Consider the following 17975-nt stretch of genomic DNA (forward strand, 5'->3'; position numbering starts at 1 on the left):
ACAAGGGCCAGATAAGGAAGGGGGTGGATGTGCAGCTGCGTTTTGACCGTGGTGAGCACAAACAGTGGGAGAGCCTGTCTTAAGGGCTGTTTTTCTGTGAAAAAGGGTGAGACCACGTGCCTGGAGTGTGTGTGGGGGGGGGGTGGAAAATAAAGTATGAGGGACCCCAGTTTTGGAGGGGTCACTGGTTTGAGTTAGGGGAATGGAGGATGGGTCTACAAAGCCCTGTACGTGCCCGGACTAAGGTTGCCAGATTTAGCGAATAAAACTTACAGGACGCCTAGTTACATCTGAATTTCACGTAAGCAACGAATAACTTTTTAGTTTATCTCATGCAATATTTGGGGCTTTTTTTTTTTTTAAGTTATTGCTGCTCATCTGAAATTCAAATATAACTAAGCGTCCCGTAATTTACCTGGGAATCCTACCCCGGCACGGGGAGTAGGGGCTGGAAGAGACTGCGCGACCTGGCCTCGGGACCCAAGCATGGAAAATGAGTGCCACAAGGGAGGGGTGCTCGAGTGAGGAGAAAGCTGAGGCCACTACTTCGTTCATCTACCCCTCGCCGCCAGCCAGCACCAAGACCTCTACTGGTTCTTCCAGGGAGGGACTGGCTTCGCAGCACCAGAACTTTGGTCTCGTCCCACCCCCCCACCCCCCCACCCCCCGCGCGCCCGTGGTGTCGCCCTAACGGCCCATCGATAACTCTACGCTCGGCCTCAGACTCTATCGACTCACTCCTCCACTCGCCGTCCTGGACTGCGGCGGAGCGCCGAGCCGCCTGTACGGTATTGAGGTCGCGGGACGAGGGCTAGAAAGCAGCTACTGTGTGGCCCGGAGAGCGCACCCGGAGGAAGTTGGCCCAGTGGGACAGAGCCCGGCCGGCCGGCAGAGAACCAGGGAGCGCCAGGATCCCGCCACAGAGGGCCCCCTCACATCAGGTCTAGCCGCTGGCCTGCTACGCATGCGCAGTCTCGGCTTTCCGGTCGGCCCATCTGCTGCCTTGCGCACGCGCGACCCATCCTTGCGGCAGAGTAGCGTCGGCGTAGCTGCCCCCTGCGGGTGGCGGCGTCCGCGGCGTGTCTGTGGGGCCGGCACGGGAGTACGCCGCAGAGCTGGGAGGCTGCCTCTTGCCAGTTGCCGCGCGTGTCCCTAAACCTCTCTGTGCCTCAGTTTCTCCATCTCTAAAATGGGAATGATATTCATATATATCTCCGAGTGGACCTATAATCTGTTTAGGACAGCGATTTTAAACTGGTGTGCCGCAAGAATTTTTAAAACGTGCAATTCCCATTTAGTCAGGGGCACTGACCTCTTTTCCATTAGGTTGTCAAATTAAAAAATGACAACAGCCAACACAACAATAGCCCTTCAGTGTGAATGAATCAGAATTATAACTTTTTTTTTGTCAGGTCAGCAAAAATATTTCTTGGTGTGTCGCAGAATTTTAGTATTTAGTTTATGTGTGCCATGAGGTGTAAAAGATTGAAAATCGCTGGTTTAGGACATAAAGGGTATACTCACCTTTCTATTTTCCAGATCTTCTGACCTTTGACCCCTGCTGAGTCTTCCAAGCAGCCACAACATGAACACATCCCCAGGCACTGTGGGCAGTGACCCAGTCATCTTGGCTACTGCGGGCTATGACCACACCGTGCGGTTTTGGCAGGCCCACAGCGGGATCTGCACCCGCACGGTGCAGCACCAGGACTCTGTATCCTCTGCTGGGGAGGTGGGGAGGGTGGTGCTGTACAGGATCCCTGGTGGGGATAACAGCCTGGGCGAAGGCCTGGGGTGGGGAGAATACAGCAGCAGCTGAGCCAGATGGTGGAGGCCTTGAGGGCTCCTGACTCCAGGGCTCTGCTGGTCATCATCCTTAGCATACATAGCAGGTGAATGCACTGGAAATCACGCCTGATCGCAGTATGATTGCTGCTGCAGGTACCTGTACCCTCAACCTGACCCCTAACCTCTTGGTGGTTTGATCTAGGCACAGCCAAACCTCAGTTTGGTCTGTGCCCCCAGGTTACCAGCACATCCGCATGTATGATCTCAACTCCAATAACCCCAACCCCATCATCAGTTATGATGGGGTCAATAAGAACATCGCGTCTGTGGGCTTCCATGAGGATGGCCGCTGGATGTACACTGGTGGGGAGGACTGCACTGCCCGGATCTGGGACCTCAGGTGTGGATGCCAGGCAGGAGGGCCAGCTGCCTGGATGTGTAGGGGTTCTGGGTGTATGGGAGTGGGGGTCAAACTGGAGAGTTCCCTCTCAGCAGAAGCCGAGACAGGGTTTGCTATGTGGGTGATTTTTTGAGAGCAATGAGGAAAGCAGTTTAGAGAAGAGAGAAAGCCACACAAAGATGAGTCCAGTCTCAGCCTGATCCCACAGGGAACTCAGGAGAATAAATTGCATCAAAGAGCAAGTCCTGCCTTGAGGCAGGGGACTGGCCTTTATGTCCCTTCTGAGTCAATCATTGGCTTCAGACTGCCCCTGGTGAGTGTGAACTTCCTAAGTATTTCCTGTGGGATAGCTCTTACCAGCAGAGGGACAAGGATAAATGGCCAGGGAAAGGTCATCTGGGTGGGACACCAACAGCATCTACAGTATTTGTCTCCCACCCCAAAGGTCCCGCAACCTGCAGTGTCAGCGGATCTTCCAGGTGAACGCACCCATTAACTGTGTGTGCCTGCACCCCAACCAGGTGAGGGGTATGCACAGGTCTAGGCACCCTGGGGCTTTGGGGGGAAGGGGTCCTGCCTTATCTCACCTCCCTTGCACCCTAGGCAGAGCTCATTGTGGGTGACCAGAGCGGCGCTATCCACATCTGGGACTTAAAAACTGACCACAATGAGCAGTTGATCCCTGAGCCTGAGGTCTCCATCACATCTGCCCACATTGATCCGGATGCCAGCTACATGGCAGCAGTAAATAGCACTGTGAGTCTTGGGGTGGGTGCAGTGGGGGAGACCAACTCAGCACCCAGCCCCTTATCTCCTTTATTCTCTGCAGGTGTCTCCCACAGTTCTGCTTTCCCCTCCTGTACTCCAGCTCCAACTCAGTCACAAAGTCAAGATGCCACCTCTCGTTACCTGCAGTAACCCCATCAGTTACCATCTCCTGAATCTAAAATCTGTCCCACTTACCCCATTTTCTGGTCCAAGTTTCCCTTGCCTCCCCTTCTCTGTGGCCTCCCTCTGACCCCCCTCACCCCTATCCATTCTCTTTCTGCCACCAGGGCGTCCTTCAGTAGTACCAGCCTGATCCCATTGTTCCCTGCATAAATCCAATGATGACCCTGGCTCCTTATCATGGCCTCAAGATACTGTGGGTGCCCTCCTCTCATCTCATTTTTTTTTTAAATCCTCACCCAAGGAATGAGGATATTTTTTCCATTGATTTTAGAAAGTAGAAGGGAGGATGGGGTTGGGGGAGGGATTGGAGGGAAGAGGAAAGAGAGAAACATGATGTGACAGAGACACATTAGTTGGTTGCCTCCCACACTCACCCTGACTGCGGGCAGGGATCAGACCTGCAACCTAGGTGTGTGCCCTTGAACCAGAGTTGAACCTGTGACCTTTCAGGATGCAGGCCATGCTCTAACCATTGACCCATGCTAACCAGGGCCCATCTCATTCTTCGCATTCCGGTTGGCCAGCAGCATCAGGAAGGCTAGATATAGCCTCTTGCTCTCAGCCCACCAGGGGTAGCCCTTGATTGGGGCCAGGCCTCCAGGTGCTCCCTGCAGGCGGGACTTGATGTGCCTGCAATATGTCCCCGGCCCCAAGATCCCCTGTGTACAACCACAGTGTTGGATGGCAGCCCCTGGATCTGGGTCTACCTGCTAGGGCATCCATCCCCATGTGTCAGACTGGAGGTCCTGGTCCCCCCATGATTTTCCTCCTACCCCGCAGGGGAACTGCTATGTCTGGAATCTGACGGGGGGCATTGGCGATGAGGTGACGCAGCTCATCCCCAAGACCAAGATCCCAGCACACACCCGCTACGCCTTGCAGTGCCGCTTCAGCCCAGACTCCACGTGTGTGTGGGGCCTGGTGGACCAGGAGTTCTCCATGGCTCTGGGGAGGAAGGGACCTGCCTGGGTTGGGGGCTTGATGGATCCGTGCCTGCTTGGTGGATGGCAAGGGAATGCAGGGTTGGAGTGACTGCTGATGACATCCCCACCATGCTCACACCCACCCCTAGGCTCCTCGCCACCTGCTCGGCTGACCAGACATGCAAGATTTGGAGGACATCCAACTTCTCCCTGATGACAGAGCTAAGCATCAAGAGCAGCAATCCCGGAGAGTCATCCCGAGGCTGGATGTGGGGCTGTGCCTTCTCTGGGGACTCCCAGTACATTGTCACGGGTGAGTCCCACCTACCCTGCCTCCCTGCCCTGCTAGCCCAGTGGTGATTGCTGCGGCTTCCCTGCTACCTGGGAGCCAGCCTCCAGTGTGGGGCCGAATCCTGAGTTGCTACCCATATCCTCCCTCCCCGCAGCTTCCTCTGACAACCTGGCCCGGCTGTGGTGCGTGGAGACGGGAGAGATCAAGAGAGAATACGGCGGCCACCAGAAAGCCGTGGTCTGCTTGGCCTTCAATGACAGTGTTCTGGGCTAGCCTTTGCCCCGCTGGGATTGCATGCAGCCGTCAGGCAGCACTGGCTAGATGTGATTGTTCAGCTGCCAAGTCAGAGCGAACCTTTCCTCAGGCTAGCCTCTACCAGCTTAGGCTAGCTGGACCTGACTGAATACCCTGACCCCCTTGGCCAGCCTGGGGGCACTTTTAGTCCCCAGTTGCTTATCTGGATGTGACAGGGCTCAGGAGGCTGACCCAAGCAGCCTGGCTGCTGCCCACCCCAAGCCAGTGCTTTTCCCCCTCCCCACCCATTATATGTCCCGAGACCACAGAAAACACCATCATGGCCAGGTAGAGGGGTTTATTAGCCCCTGCTGGTGGCTGCCTTCCATAGTACTGATGATAGGGCTGTCCAGCTGGCTGGCTTGTGGGGCTGGGTGGGCTTGGGGTTCAGTCTGGGAGATAATAAAAGCAGACTGACACACAGATGTTGCTTGGGAAGCAGATGTCGATGCATAGATAGATCAGCCGCTGCCTCCGGGGCCCTGTGGGGAAGGGCCTTAATGAACCCCAAAAGAGTTCCTCTCCCTCTCCCAGAATGTCCATGGGAGCCCAGGCCTCTCCCCATAGTTGCCCCAACTCACCCTCTGCTCGACGGGCCCAGTAAATGGGGATCTTTGAGCAAAAGTGCTGCACTGAAGCCCCCACTTGGGCAGGGTCCACCTCATGGCTCCCAAGCACTGCCAGCAGCTCCTGAGCATAGTGAGTATCCTGGCTGGGGCTGTTAGACCCCTGGGTCTGCAGAGAAGACTCTGGTGGGCCTTGGGACAGGGATACTTGCACTGCCTTTGGCTGGGCAGGGCCCTTGAATCTCTGGACATGCCAGCACTGTGCCAGCCACGCCTTCAATTCTTGTCAGCAGCCTCAGCAAAGGGAAGATAGAGCTTCTGTTCCCCTGAAACCAGAGCCCCAGCCCACCCCGGGCCCAGGGTGTACACAGGACCCTTTGTCTGGCCCCTGGCCTGGAAAGCCTGATCATGCAGGTATGGAGGCTGCTCACTTTTGAGGTGTTCACCAGAAGCTGCAGGGTCTTGCGATCTCTGGGCTCCATCAGGTGGAGGAAGCAGGCCCGGTGCTCTGCAGGTCGGTAACAGACACAGCCCTGGGGAGGCAGGCAGGTAAGGAAAGTCCATCTGAACACCTTTTGGCAGTGACCACCCCCCTTCCCCACCAGTCAACTCACGCTCTGCCCATCGAACAGCACCGCCCAGCTGTGGTTATTCTGAGTGGGGGTTACCCTGATGGTTGCCACATTCCCGGCCACATCCACCTGGGCAGTTTGGTTGAACGGGTACACCCTGGGGCTCGGGAGGGTCAGATGGAGCATCTGTAGCAGTGGCTGGGTGGGAAGCCAGAGCTCAGCTGGACAGGCTAGGGCTGCCCTCACCCTCTTTCCCCAGCTCTTCTTCGAGGCTTCTGACCCCTCCACTCCTTTGTCCTCCCCCTGTAAGCTCAGCTCTAAGCCCTGGATTTATTGGAGGGCTGGATGTGCTGGCTTCTCCTCCCCCTTCCCAGTGTGCATGCCTGCCCAGGTCCTGAGGAGGCTCACCTTGGGAGGGCTGTGAGCAAAGCCAAAAAGCCCTCCAGCCACAGCCCCAGCAGTGGCCAATGCCAGCAGCAGCAGCAGGCCCAGGGCTTTCCAGCCCCCATGGCAGGGCCTGGTCTTCACCTGAGGGCACATCGCAGTCAGTGGGCTTGAAGCAGACTGGCTCAGGGAAGGTAGGGGTTGAGGAGGTGTGGGTGATGGGTGTTGCCCTCTTGTCCCCTGCTCAGGGCATGCCCTGGGTCTCTGTCCCAGGAGAGGGCAATGGGTGATGGGAGGCACTCACCCTGATAGGCCCAGGCCTGGGGTCCTCTGCACAGCAGCTCCCCTGCTCCATGATGCAGCCCTGGTGACAATGCACTGATTGTCTGCCACTCCTTAGAGTCAGCCAGGAAAACCTTAGGAGCCTCTGATAAGCCAAACAGCCGTCCTGGCCCCCTCCCCTCCTGACCCTACTGCCTCCTCCCCAGCCCAGCTACCTGAGCCAAGACAGCCCTCCCCTCCACCTGGGGGAGGGGGATGAGCTTGTCATCCTGCCTGGCTCTCCTCACACCTGGCCTGTGCTAACCTGAGAGCACAAACCTGGTAGGGCATGAGAGCATGGCCATTGTGGAAATCAAGACCTGCTGAATAGCAGGGAGGGCAGCCCAGGCCTGGCAAGAGCAGCTTTGTAGAGTCTGGTTGTGGGCAGATTAGTTTTTCCTAAAGAGACCTGTTTCTAGTCTCCTGGGTTACCTCCAGACTCCTAGGGCTGGGCACAAGGCCTGGCACACAGCAAACTATCAATAAATGCCTGTTATGAAAGGTTGGTATTCTGCACTGCCACCCCACTTCCCAACCCCTGCAATTTTGGGTTGGGCAGCATCCCAGAGAATGTGCCTGACACCAGGATGGCTTCCAGGGAGCCCTGCTGCAGTAAAGGTAGCCTACTTGAACCTCGCTTGCACCCTGAGACGATTAGGTCAGCCTTGTGTCCACCAGCCTCTGCCCTGGCCAGCATGGCTTTCTCTAACTGTGCTATGGCCCTGGCTCCTAGCTTGCATTTCCAGTCACTTAACACTGTGGATTGCCACAGGCAGGGCTCCCCAGACAGCTTTCACAACATGGGTGTCCTCACCAGGAGCCCTGTCCTACTCTGGTTTTGCTTTGTGCTTCATTTTTCCTGGATCTTCAGAACCTGTCCTGTTATGAACCTGAGATAGGGTTGTTTCCAGTTCTGGAATTGAAGAGCCTTCAACTAAGTCCTCCCGCCCCATACCCACACGAAGTCTAGACAGCTGCAGCCTGTGTGTGAAGGCTGCTGTCAAGGCGAGAGCAAGGAACGCTAGTCAGCATGGGTTTGAGAGTTTAATGTGCATTTGAGTTCACACAGTGCAATAAGGGCAGAGATGGGCGCAGAAGAGGAAGGTGTCGCTGGCTGCTGCACCTGCTGCGTGCTCCTGGTGTGGGTGACAACGCCCTGACAGGCCTGCTCAATATCCAGACCCACCTTGAGCCGACCTCGCAGAGCCAACGTCAGCACCACCAACCTCACAGGCACCGGCTGCCCTGCTGTTGTTGGCAGAGTCCAACCCCCAAACACTCCAAGCCTGGGAGGAGCTAAAGGCTCAGGATACCCTTTACTACTGAGAACTCTTAGAGAAAGAAGTGAAAGAGTGCTGTAACTCTGGGACTAGGAGAGAAGCCACAGGTTGTAGGCAGACCCCACTGGGTGCAGAGCAAGGCGCCGGGAAGGAGTCGGCCCAAAGGAACAGCTTCCCAGGCTCTACCCTACAAGTGCAGCTGGAAAGTCTGCTTATCAGGCCTGTTCCCAAAGGTCAGCAACTTAGGGGATAGGCAAAGGCCAGGGCTCCCTACCAAGAACCCGTGGCTAGCCGGTGAACCCTGCCAGTCCTCCAGCTGGCCACTGACAAAGGACTTCAGAGCCAAGACAGTTGACCTCATGGACCATTGGCATCTAACCCCCACAACAACCAAAGGTATGGGAGGACAGGAAGAGGCTGGATGCTTTGTAGGAACCATTTTTCCTGTTCTTAGGGACACTTCTTTCTTCTCCCACCCAGAGGGCACCCTGGATAACAGGCATTCCTTGGCCTGCATATGACTTTAGCCCTGCTGCTCACTGCGGGGTCTGGAGATTTCTTCGGTGAGATTTGCCCTACAAGACAGAGCACAGCTATTAACATGCTTAAGATTCAATTCCACCCCTTGACAAAGTTGTTCAAAAGTTTAAAAAAATAATTTTTTATAACAATGCTGCTCTGAGCTCCCTACACAGCAGGCCAAAGTTCAGCAAAGGCACCCATGTCCTCCTGGCTACTCAGCCAACAATATGCTCACTCCATGTCACTTGGGTTTAAATGCACATTTGAGAAAGCTGTGGTTTAGCTGGGGCGAGTTTACAGAGCTGCACGACCATGTATGAGGAGCAGCAGCCCTGAGCATCTGAAACACAACACTCAGTATGGCAGAGTGGTTTGTAAGGAAATGTGGAGTGGTGGTGGTAAGGACAGGTCTCCACGCCCCAAAGACAGGGAGACACTACCAGGGTACCATCCCATCCTCCATCACACCCTGCAGGTGAGAAGATGGAATACAGCAGCAAGCTCCTCTGCTGATGACCCCACCCATGGGGTCAATGGGTTGGTTTGTACATTTCTCCTGCTAGTCAAAATAATCAGTCCCTTCTCCCCTTTGCCCAACAAGGGGACTTAATCCCTGAATAAAAATTTCAATAAAATATGTGACACCCCTAGACCTACCTGTCCCATCAGCAGGCCCTTAGGTTATCTGAATTCTGGACAGATGTGAAACCTGCTCTTGCCAATGGCAACCAAGGCCCAGAATCCCCACAATGCCCTCCAAGTTTAAAAGTGCATTTTAGGCCCTGGCCAGGTGGCTCAGTTAAGAGGGTTGTCCTGATATGCCAAGTTTGTGGGTTCGATCCCCAGTCAGGGCACATCCAAGAAGCAACCAATGAATGCATAAATAACAGCAAATTGATGTTTCTCTCCTTTACTCTCTTAAAAAAAAAAAAAAAAAAAAAAGTGCATCTTAAATTATAAACACCTGTAACAAAATCACCCCCCAAACCTTTACTTCCAAGGTTACTAGTGCCTTTGCTTAACTCCAAGTATTACCTTTAAAGCCACCTAGCTGAGCAAGTGCTTAAGCCCCACCTATTAATTTGGTTAAGTGATTTTCAAATTTTTTTTTATTCTGTAGATTAAAGACGCTAAATCTTTAACCTTGAAGGGCAGGCAAAAGATCGGCTATGCTGTCAACATAGAAGTCAGGGACCATTTTCCTTTTAGACATGCAGTCACTTTCCTGATTACTCTTCACATCTCTTAGAGAGGAGACTCCAGTGAGGGTGAGGATGGTCTTTAGGCCACAGGTGACACCTAGGAGGATATCTGTGTCCAGGCGATCTCCCACCATGACGGTGCGCTCTGGGTTGATGCCGTACTCCTGGGACACGCAGTCGAAGATGAAGCGGCTGGGCTTCCCTATGATGTCGGCCTGTCGCTCAGCGGCCATCTCCACGGCTCGGACCAGACAACCGGTACCTGAGGGGCGGAGAGGGGAGGGGAGGAGAGCGCCCGAGGTCAGAGGGTTGGAGGGGCCCGCCGCCGCCCTCCAACCTCCTGCCCCGAAGCGCACGGACCCGCGATGAAGCGGCCGTTCTCGAGGGGGAGCCGGTTGTCCATGTTGGTGCCCACGAGCAGGCAGCTGGGCTGCTGCAAGTAACACACGGCCTTGGTGAGCTTCATGTAGCTGAAGTGCGGGTCGAAGCCAACCACGACGGCGCGCACATCAGGCTCGAGTGGCGTGTCTAGCCAGGCGCCAGGGCCGTCGCCCTGCAGGGGATCCGGCCCCACGCCCACGCAGGAGATGCCCACGGCCTCTAGCTCCGCGGCCAGAGCTGCACTGCCCAGCACGTAGGCCTTGGGAGCCGGAGAGCCGGTCAGGCGCTGGCGCAGGTAGAGGGCGGTGCAGTAGGCCGTGCCGAAGACCTCAGGGCTGTCGCCGGGTCCCGCGGGGCCGCCGAAGCCCAGGCGCCGCAGCTTCTCGGCGTAGGCCTCACGGGTCTTGCTGCTGTTGTTGGTGATGAAGCCGAGGCGTTTGCCACGGGCCCGCAGCGCCGTTAGGGTCTCAGGCGCGCCAGGCACGGCAGTCTCGCCGCGCCACAGCACGCCGTCGCAGTCGAACAGCAGCGTGTCCACGTCGGCCAGCAGCGCCTGGGCCCGCTCCGCGCTCAGCCGCACGCAGCGGGCGTCGTCGCCACCTGCCTCCGCCTCTGCCATGGCCGCCTGCCGCCGTCACCGCCACCGGCAGCCACCGGCCTCTCCTCACAGCCGCCCGCCACAGTGTCCGCCCCGCCCCCGCCGTGCTCATTGGCCCCCCGCCTCACGCGCACCACCCATTGGACACCGCCTGCGCCAATCCGCCCCTGCCTACCTCAGGTTGCCGGAGCTCAGCGCCAACCGTCACGGCCCGGCGCAGGGAAGAGGACAGCTATTGGCTGTAAGTCCAGGGGCTCTTCGGTGATTGGTTGGCAGAGAGCCAACCGGTATTCGTTGTGGAACCTTGACTGCGGAAACGCTGTGGAGCCGGGGAACCGGCGCAGGACGTAAGGCCGCTGCTTATTGGGCAGCTCAATGGGCAGCTCGCTCATTGGAGGCTCGTGGTCAGCTTAGGTGACGGAGACCCTTAATCGAATGACCCTCAATCGGGCAGGCTACTGATTGGCTGGCTTCTCTCCCGTCGTGCGGGCGGGGCTCTCCGCAGGAGCGCTGTCGGGGTGGGGTGCTGCCCCCCTTTCGGAGGCAGTCACGTCTTAACCTTTGCTTAGGCTGAGCCAGGCATTGTCCTTCCCACTGGACTTTCTCCGCACACAGTGTCAGCGTGCAGACCGATTACGGCCAGTCCTGAGAGCCACCTCGGAACTCCTTCCTCACAAGCCTTGCGTTGTCATTTCCAAAAATGCTTTCCCTGCGGTCTTAGTGGTTTTGTGAACGAGTAATTTCGAGGCAGTGGGATTAGGGTCCTTATTTGGTCATCATCATTATTATTAGGTTATTGTTATCTTTTATTGAGGTGTAATGTATAATAAATTGCATAAATCTTAAGTATGCAGCTTGATGGGATTTTTACATACCTATACACCTGTGTAAACACAACCCAGATCAAGATTCAGAATATTTCCATCACTTCACAAACTTCCCTCACATCACTCACTATCCAGCCAATAGCGGACTCCCCCCACCAACCTCTTTCCTGACTACTATCACTATGAAGTCATGGCCCCCTTTGCCTGTTCCAGACCATCTTAAAAAGATATCTTACTGAGTGTATTCTTCTGGCTCTTGCTTCTTTGGATCAACATGATGTCTGTGAAATGCTTCCTTCTTTTTTTTTTTTTTTTTTTTTTTTTTAATATATTTTATTGATATTTTTACAGAGAGGAAGGGAGAGGGATAGAGAGTTAGAAACATCGATGAGAGAGAAACATCGATCAGCTGCCTCCTGCACACCCCCTACTGGGGATGTGCCCGCAACCCAGGTACATGCCCTTGACCGGAATCGAACCTGGGACCTTTCAGTCCGCAGGCTGACGCTCTATCCACTGAGCCAAACCGGTTTCGGCGAAATGCTTCCTTCTTAGTGTTTTTGTTTCATTTCAGTTGTGTCAACGTAAAAAAACATTCAAACCTGTGAAGAATTTTTGTGAGTTTATTTGAGCCAAACTGTCAACAATTGCTGGGAAGCAAAATCTCAACAGATTGAGATAATGCTCTCGAGAATGGCAGTTTTGCACTTTATTTTATACATTACAATCAAAAGAGAAGATGTATATGAAATCTATTGGTGATAGATTAGGGAGGCAGGAGAAAGCCGGGGTAGGGGGGAGGAACCTCTGGGATTGGATAAAAAGTAAAATGATAGACACATACTTCTTTTACATATAGGTGGGTATAGGATAGTTAACAGTCAACAATAAACTCAATAACAATGAGGGGATTTATGGTCTTGGTCTCCACAGAGCGGTGCCCGTGCTTTGAGGGGTCCAGAAAAAGGAAAATTACTTTGACATTCCAAAGATATGTTATCACAGATGCAAAAAGACAATGACAGGCTCAATTAGGGTAAAGATTGACCTTTGTCAGGGAAGATGCTGGCTTAGGTCATGACTACCCCCCATACACTGTTTTTAGCTAAAACGTTTTAATTTAAGACTACCATAAATACAATTTAATGTGTATTTATCACAAAGTAACCTTTGTGGTTACTTTAGATCTCTGAGTTTGCAAGGCCACCATGCAGGCCTTCCCTGAGCTAGTCAGGTTAGCATATGGCCCCTTTTTGTCCAGAGTTGCCATGTGGAATATTGTAAGAATATACCCTTGTTGATCTCTTCTCCAGTTCATGGACATTTGGGTTGTTTCCACTTTGGGGCTTCTTATGCAAAGTGCTGAGGTCCCAGAAAACCTTAGCATATTGTTCATGAATTCCAAAGAAATAACTCGGAGGACTGACTGTGAAAGACATGTGTTTATTAGGACTTAACGTGTGTACCAGTGGCGACCAAGCAGTGAAGTTTGCCACCACACTGGCTGCCACCAGTGAAGTTGTCTCACTAAGTCCCATCTGGCCTGCAGACAGGCCGCAATGGGGGTGGCTGGCTGATGCTACTGTTTTGCTGCCACCCAGACTTTTCCAACACAAGGTTTTATGGAGTACAAAAAACAGAGAAAAACAGGGCACACAGGGGGAGGGGGATGTGCCCGTACATAAGCTATGTGAGATCGAAACACTAGCTATTTACATCTAGAAGCAGTTTCTATTTGGCCTTTAAAAAAGAAAGAAAGTTGAAGTCCTAAGACCTCTGCTTCTTCTTTTAAAATGTATTTTTAATGATTTCAGACAGGAAGGGAGAGGGAAAGAGAGAGAAACATCGATGTGAAAGACAAACACGGATTCGCTGCCTCCTGCAAGCCCTGCAGGGGATCATACTCTCAACCCAGGTATGTGCCCTGACCAGGAACTGAACTGATGACCTCTCGGGGCATGTGTTGACGTTCAACCACTGAGCCACATCAGCTGGGCCCTGCTTGTTTTCATAAGACCTGTTTCAGTTTGTCTCTGCTGGCCTGGGAACCCCTGAAAGACAGGGCCATGGCCCACAAAGGCAGGGCATGCAAAGTGTTCCTTATTGGTACACCCACAACCCAAGAAGGGAGTACCTTCCTCCCTGTGTCTTCCTGCTCAGTTTTGGGGGTGGAGCTGACCCTGGGGAGGAACTGGATTTGACAGAAGATCACAAACCCCTCGTTAAGCTCCCAGAAACACCCAGTGTATGTGGTAAACTGACCAGAATGGAAAATACTGCTGCTGTGCAGCCATAGGCTGGCTCATACAATACTTGCCAGGTTGCCTTGGTTTACTGGGCACTTTGTAAGCATCTATGCACTGAACACTGCTCCTTACCTGCATTACCTTGTTGGAACCACAGGACAGCCCTGAGAGGCAGGGGCTATTAGTATCCTGATTTATAGATGAGGAAACCGAGCTACAGGGAATCACCAGGTGGGCAATGCAGAGTCAGGATTAAACTCAGCTTACCCCAAAGCTGAGCTCTGCTACACCTGTTTGGTTTAACATCCCCTGCAGTTTGTGGGGACTGAGGTGGCAGAGTGGGAGAGGTATAACAGTCAGTACTGAGACATAGTGGATGGTTGTGGACAGGTCCAGGAGAAGATTAGAAGGGCTGGTGCCATTTACTGGAGAGGACTGACCTTGGGTGAGGTGCCCTGCAACTGGATGGGAAAGGAGCAAATCACAACCATGATGTGTTCCCAACACACAGTAGGTGCTCAGCTTTTACCTACAAATGAATGGTGTCAGGGTCTCCCCCAAGCAGGAATACCATACTGCAAGAGGAATGGGGCATGGATATAGGTGGCATAAGGACAACACTATTTAATCTTAATAGTGTTGCATGGATTTAAATTGTACTAGAAAATAGCCCTAGCTGGTTTGGCTCAGTGGATAGAGCATCGGCCTGCGGACTGAAGGGTCTTGGGTTCGATTCCAGTCAAGGGCACAATCCCCAGTAGGGGGCGTGCAAGAGACAGCCAATCAATGATTTTCTCTCATCATTGATGTTTCTCTCTTGCTCTCTCTCTCTCTCCCCCTGACTTCCTTTCTGAAATATATATATATTACAAGTGGCCAATGAGTCTGAATTTTCACCCCTGAGGAGTTAAGCAAAAAAAGGGGGTCATTGATAAAAGACTCAGGTGGCAAAAAAATTATATTCCACCTAAATATTCTTCAACATGAGATTGGTTAAATAAAAGTATATCCAAAAAATGGAGATTGAGCAGCCATCATAAAGATGATGGAGTTCCCATCAGGCTCTGCCCACGGAAAGTCAACACAGTATTGACTGTAAAACACAGTGTGCGTCTGGCTAGTGTGGCTCAGTGGTTAATTATTGACCCATGAACTAAGAGGGCACCAGTTCAATTCCTGGTCAGGGAACATGCCTGGGTTGTGGGCTTGATCCTCAGTGGGGAGTTTGCAGGAGGCAACCAATCAATGATTCTTTCTCATCATTGATGTTTCTATCTCTCTCCCTCTCCTTTCCTCTCTGAAATCAAGAAAAAAATATTTAGTAATTTAAAAAACCTTGTATGAGCATATTCATGGCAGCACTATTCACAATAGTAGAAAAGGTGTGTTATGCAAAGTACTTAGGTCCCAGAAAACCTCAGCATATTGTTCGTGGATTCCAAAGAAAGAAATAAACCAGAGGGCTGGCTGTGAAGGACATGGGTTTATTAGGACTTATGTGAACACTGGTGGCTGTCATCCAGTTAAGTTTATTACCGCACCAGCTGCCACTGTGAAATTGAACTGCTAAGTCCCACCCAGCCTGTGATGGGCTGCATCAGGGGCAGCCTGCTGGTGCTATTGTTTCACGGCTACCCAGACTTTCCCAACACAAGGTTTTATAAAGTACATAGAAAAACAGGGCATGCACTGCAAGAGGGATGGGCCTGTGTGAGATCAAAACACTAGCTGTTGCCCAGCCTGTGTGGTTCAGTGGTTGAGCATGAGCCAGGAGATCACAGTTCGTTCTAGTTAGGGCACATGCCCATTGGGGGTGTGCAAGAGGCAGCCAGTCGATGATTCTCTCTTATCATTGATGTTTCTATCTCTCTCTCCCTCTCCCTTCCTCTCTCTGAAATCAATAAAAACATATAGCCCAGCTGGTGTGACTCAGTGGTTGAGCATGGACCCATGAACCAGGAGGTAATGGTTCTATTCCTGGTCAGGGCACATGATTCTCTCTCATCATTTATGTTTCTACCTCTCTCTTCCTCTCTGAAATCAATAATATATTGAAAAGACATATAAAATATTAAAACAAACAAACAAAAACACTAGATGTTGAGCCCTGGCCAGTGTCAGCCCATGCACCAAAGGGTTGCAGGTTCCATTCTCAGTCAAGGGCATGTACATGGGTTGCAGGCCCATTCTCCAGCCTCAGTAGGGGCAAGTGCGGGAAGTAATCAATTGATGTGTTCCACATCAATGTTTCTCTATTTCTCTCTCTTTCTTTCCCTCCCTCCTTTCCACTCTCTAAAAATCAATGGGAAAAATATCCTCTGGTGAGGATTAACAAAAAAACAACAACCAAAAGACCACTAACTGTTTACAATCTAGAAGCAGTTTCTCTTTGGCATTTCTTCTGGCCAGGTTCCCAAGGCCTCACAGTCCTCTTACAGGTGGTCTTCACTATATTTCCAATAGGGTGGGAAGCGGCCCATGTTCCCATTTACCATACAAGGTGGAAACAACCCAAGTGTAATGAATGAATAAATAAATTGTGATGTATCCATATAATTATTCAGCCACAAAAAGGAATCAAGTTCTGATACATGCAACAACCTGGATGTGTTGGTGGTGGCGGGAATGGCACAGGTGTTAGATGGGTGGGGTCAGACTGCACCTTGGTTCAGCAACCTTGGTACTTGAGTTCTGGCTAGGAAAGAATTCAGAGCCAAAACTCAAACTATAAGAGAACATTTATTTAGAAAATCACAGAGGTGGAAGAAGTGAGTGGCAGAAGAAATGGGCTCAGGAGGTAACATGCCTTGCGAGGAGAGGGAAGAGGCATGGGAAGGGAAAGGTGGAGGGTGTGCTCAGGGGAGGGAGAGCAAGCTGGGTCCTCCACCCTAAGGGCTTTTTTTTTTTTCACCCTAAGGGCAGGAATTTTAGGGGCAATCCCTGGGGATGATCCAAATAGAATACTTATCAACTTTCCAGGTGTATCTTTTCAGGGTCATGGTCTCCACTGATTGGCCGGTGTCAGGGCAGGGTGTCATCAGTAAATGCAGCTGGTCCTGAGGTCAGCTGCCAGGTTTTGTTACTTTTCTTTTTTAAAAAATATTTTTTATTGATTTTTTACAGAGAGGAAGGGAGAGGGATAGAGAGTTAGAAACATTGATGAGAGAGAAACATCAATCAGCTGCCTCCTGCACACCCCCTACTGGGGATGTGCCCGCAACTAAGGTACATGCCTTGACTGGAATCAAACCTGGGACCCTTCAGTCCCCAGGCCGATGCTCTATCCACTGAGCCAGTGGTTGGCAAACTCATTAGTCAACAGAGCCAAATATCAACAGTACAACGATTGAAATTTCTTTTGAGAGCCAAATTTTTAAAACTTAAACTTCTTCTAACGCCACTTCAAAATAGATTTACCCAGGTCGTGGTATTTTGTGGAAGAGCCACACTCAAGGGGACAAAGAGCCGCATGTGGCTCGAGAGCCGCAGTTTGCGGACCACGGCACTGAGCCAAACTGGTTAGGGCTTGTTGCTTTTCTGTAGCTGAAATACAACTGAAGCCTAGATGTTATCCCTCGGGGTTAATGCTTAAGGGCTATTCTCCAGTCCCCTTGTTCACTTCCCAACCCACAACCCCATGACTAGCAACGTGCCAGGGGAGGCAAGGTCAGGGCAGGGTCCAAACAGCATGACCAGTGATATGGAAGGTCAGCGGGTCTAAACTGCATGATTAGCAATATGCTAGGGGAGGAAAGGTTACCTTGAGGGCAAGGTCCTTGTTTTCCCAGCTTTGTCTGTTGCTTGGTACCCAGGGCTTCCCGCCCTGGTGACTTCCAATACCTAGCCCTTTGCTCTGCTCATGTCTGTCTAACTGCTACCACAGATGAATTTTGAAAACATTATGCTAGGCAAAAGAAGCCAGAGGTTGCCCAGCCGGAGTGGCTCAGTGGTTGTGCATTGACCTATGAACCAGAAGGTCACGGTTTGACTCCCGGTCAGGGCACATGCCCAGGTTGCCAGCTCCATCCCCAGTGGGGGGCATGCAGGAGGCAGCCCATCGGTGATTCTCTTCATTGACGTTTCTATCTCTCTCTCCCTCTCCCTTCTCAGAGATCAATAAAAGAAATTAAAAAAAAAAAGCCAGAGGCAAAAGACCACATGTATAATTTTATTTATATGAAATGTCCAGAAATGGTAAATCCATAGAAACAGAAAGTGGTTGCTGTTGTGGAGTAAATGCAAGTAAAGACCACTGGAGTACAGACCAAATTAAAATTGAGGGAGCCTTGCCAAAACCGGTTTGGCTCAGTGGATAGAGTGTCGGCCTGTGGACTGAAGGGTCCCGGGTTCGATTCCGGTCAAGGGCATGTACCTTGGTTGCAGGCACATCCCCAGTGGGGGGTGTGCAGGAGGCAGCTGATCGATGTC

At 52.1% G+C, this 17975-nt stretch overlaps 3 protein-coding genes across 6 annotated transcripts; 1 reads left to right on the forward strand and 2 right to left on the reverse strand.

Annotated features, from left to right (window-relative positions):
• Window positions 1-721: 721 nt before the first annotated feature.
• Window positions 722-7004, forward strand: MLST8 (MTOR associated protein, LST8 homolog). Of its 2 annotated transcripts, none has more exons than XM_080681944.1 (9): window positions 722-941; window positions 1540-1714; window positions 1890-1941; window positions 2026-2188; window positions 2634-2709; window positions 2792-2944; window positions 3920-4044; window positions 4212-4375; window positions 4509-7004. In XM_080681944.1, the coding sequence occupies exons 2-9, from the start codon at window positions 1586-1588 to the stop codon at window positions 4625-4627; spliced, it is 981 nt and encodes a 326-aa protein (XP_080538070.1). In that variant the 5' UTR covers window positions 722-941; window positions 1540-1585; the 3' UTR covers window positions 4628-7004. The 2 variants fall into 2 exon arrangements, with proteins under 2 accessions (XP_080538070.1, XP_080538071.1); XM_080681945.1 differs by having other exon boundaries at window positions 752-941; window positions 1893-1941; window positions 4509-5084.
• On the reverse strand, window positions 4932-6552 carry BRICD5 (BRICHOS domain containing 5; the record flags this gene model as incomplete). 3 transcript variants are annotated; one of them, XM_080681949.1, is made up of 6 exons in its annotated part: window positions 6475-6552; window positions 6195-6314; window positions 5829-5984; window positions 5646-5747; window positions 5230-5383; window positions 4932-5130 (listed from the first exon to the last, which is right to left on the reverse strand). In XM_080681949.1, exons 1-6 carry the CDS (start codon window positions 6523-6525, stop codon window positions 5036-5038), a joined length of 678 nt encoding a protein of 225 aa, XP_080538075.1. In that variant the 5' UTR covers window positions 6526-6552. The 3 variants fall into 3 exon arrangements, with proteins under 3 accessions (XP_080538075.1, XP_080538073.1, XP_080538074.1); XM_080681947.1 differs by having other exon boundaries at window positions 5036-5383; XM_080681948.1 differs by lacking the exon at window positions 4932-5130 and having other exon boundaries at window positions 5370-5747.
• Window positions 7005-7522: 518 nt separating the features above from the next.
• Window positions 7523-10569, reverse strand: PGP (phosphoglycolate phosphatase). The gene is made up of 2 exons (XM_080681946.1): window positions 9856-10569; window positions 7523-9757 (listed from the first exon to the last, which is right to left on the reverse strand). Exons 1-2 carry the CDS (start codon window positions 10493-10495, stop codon window positions 9432-9434), a joined length of 966 nt encoding a protein of 321 aa, XP_080538072.1. The 5' UTR covers window positions 10496-10569; the 3' UTR covers window positions 7523-9431.
• Window positions 10570-17975: the final 7406 nt, after the last annotated feature.

This window comes from Plecotus auritus (assembly GCF_963455305.1).
Source record: "Plecotus auritus genome assembly, chromosome: 7".
Classification (NCBI taxonomy): domain Eukaryota; kingdom Metazoa; phylum Chordata; class Mammalia; order Chiroptera; family Vespertilionidae; genus Plecotus; species Plecotus auritus.

Bases quoted from the DNA above. Each gene is read 5' to 3' on its own strand.
- MLST8 (XM_080681944.1), top strand. From the start codon at position 1,586: ATGAACACATCCCCAGGCACTGTGGGCAGTGACCCAGTCATCTTGGCT. The intron at 2,189-2,633 runs GTGTGGATGCCA...CCCACCCCAAAG, and splicing joins GCCCGGATCTGGGACCTCAG to GTCCCGCAACCTGCAGTGTC. The intron at 2,945-3,919 runs GTGAGTCTTGGG...CCTACCCCGCAG, and splicing joins TGGCAGCAGTAAATAGCACT to GGGAACTGCTATGTCTGGAA.
- PGP (XM_080681946.1), bottom strand. From the start codon at position 10,495: ATGGCAGAGGCGGAGGCAGGTGGCGACGACGCCCGCTGCGTGCGGCTG. The intron at 9,758-9,855 runs GTCCGTGCGCTT...TCCGCCCCTCAG, and splicing joins GAACGGCCGCTTCATCGCGG to GTACCGGTTGTCTGGTCCGA.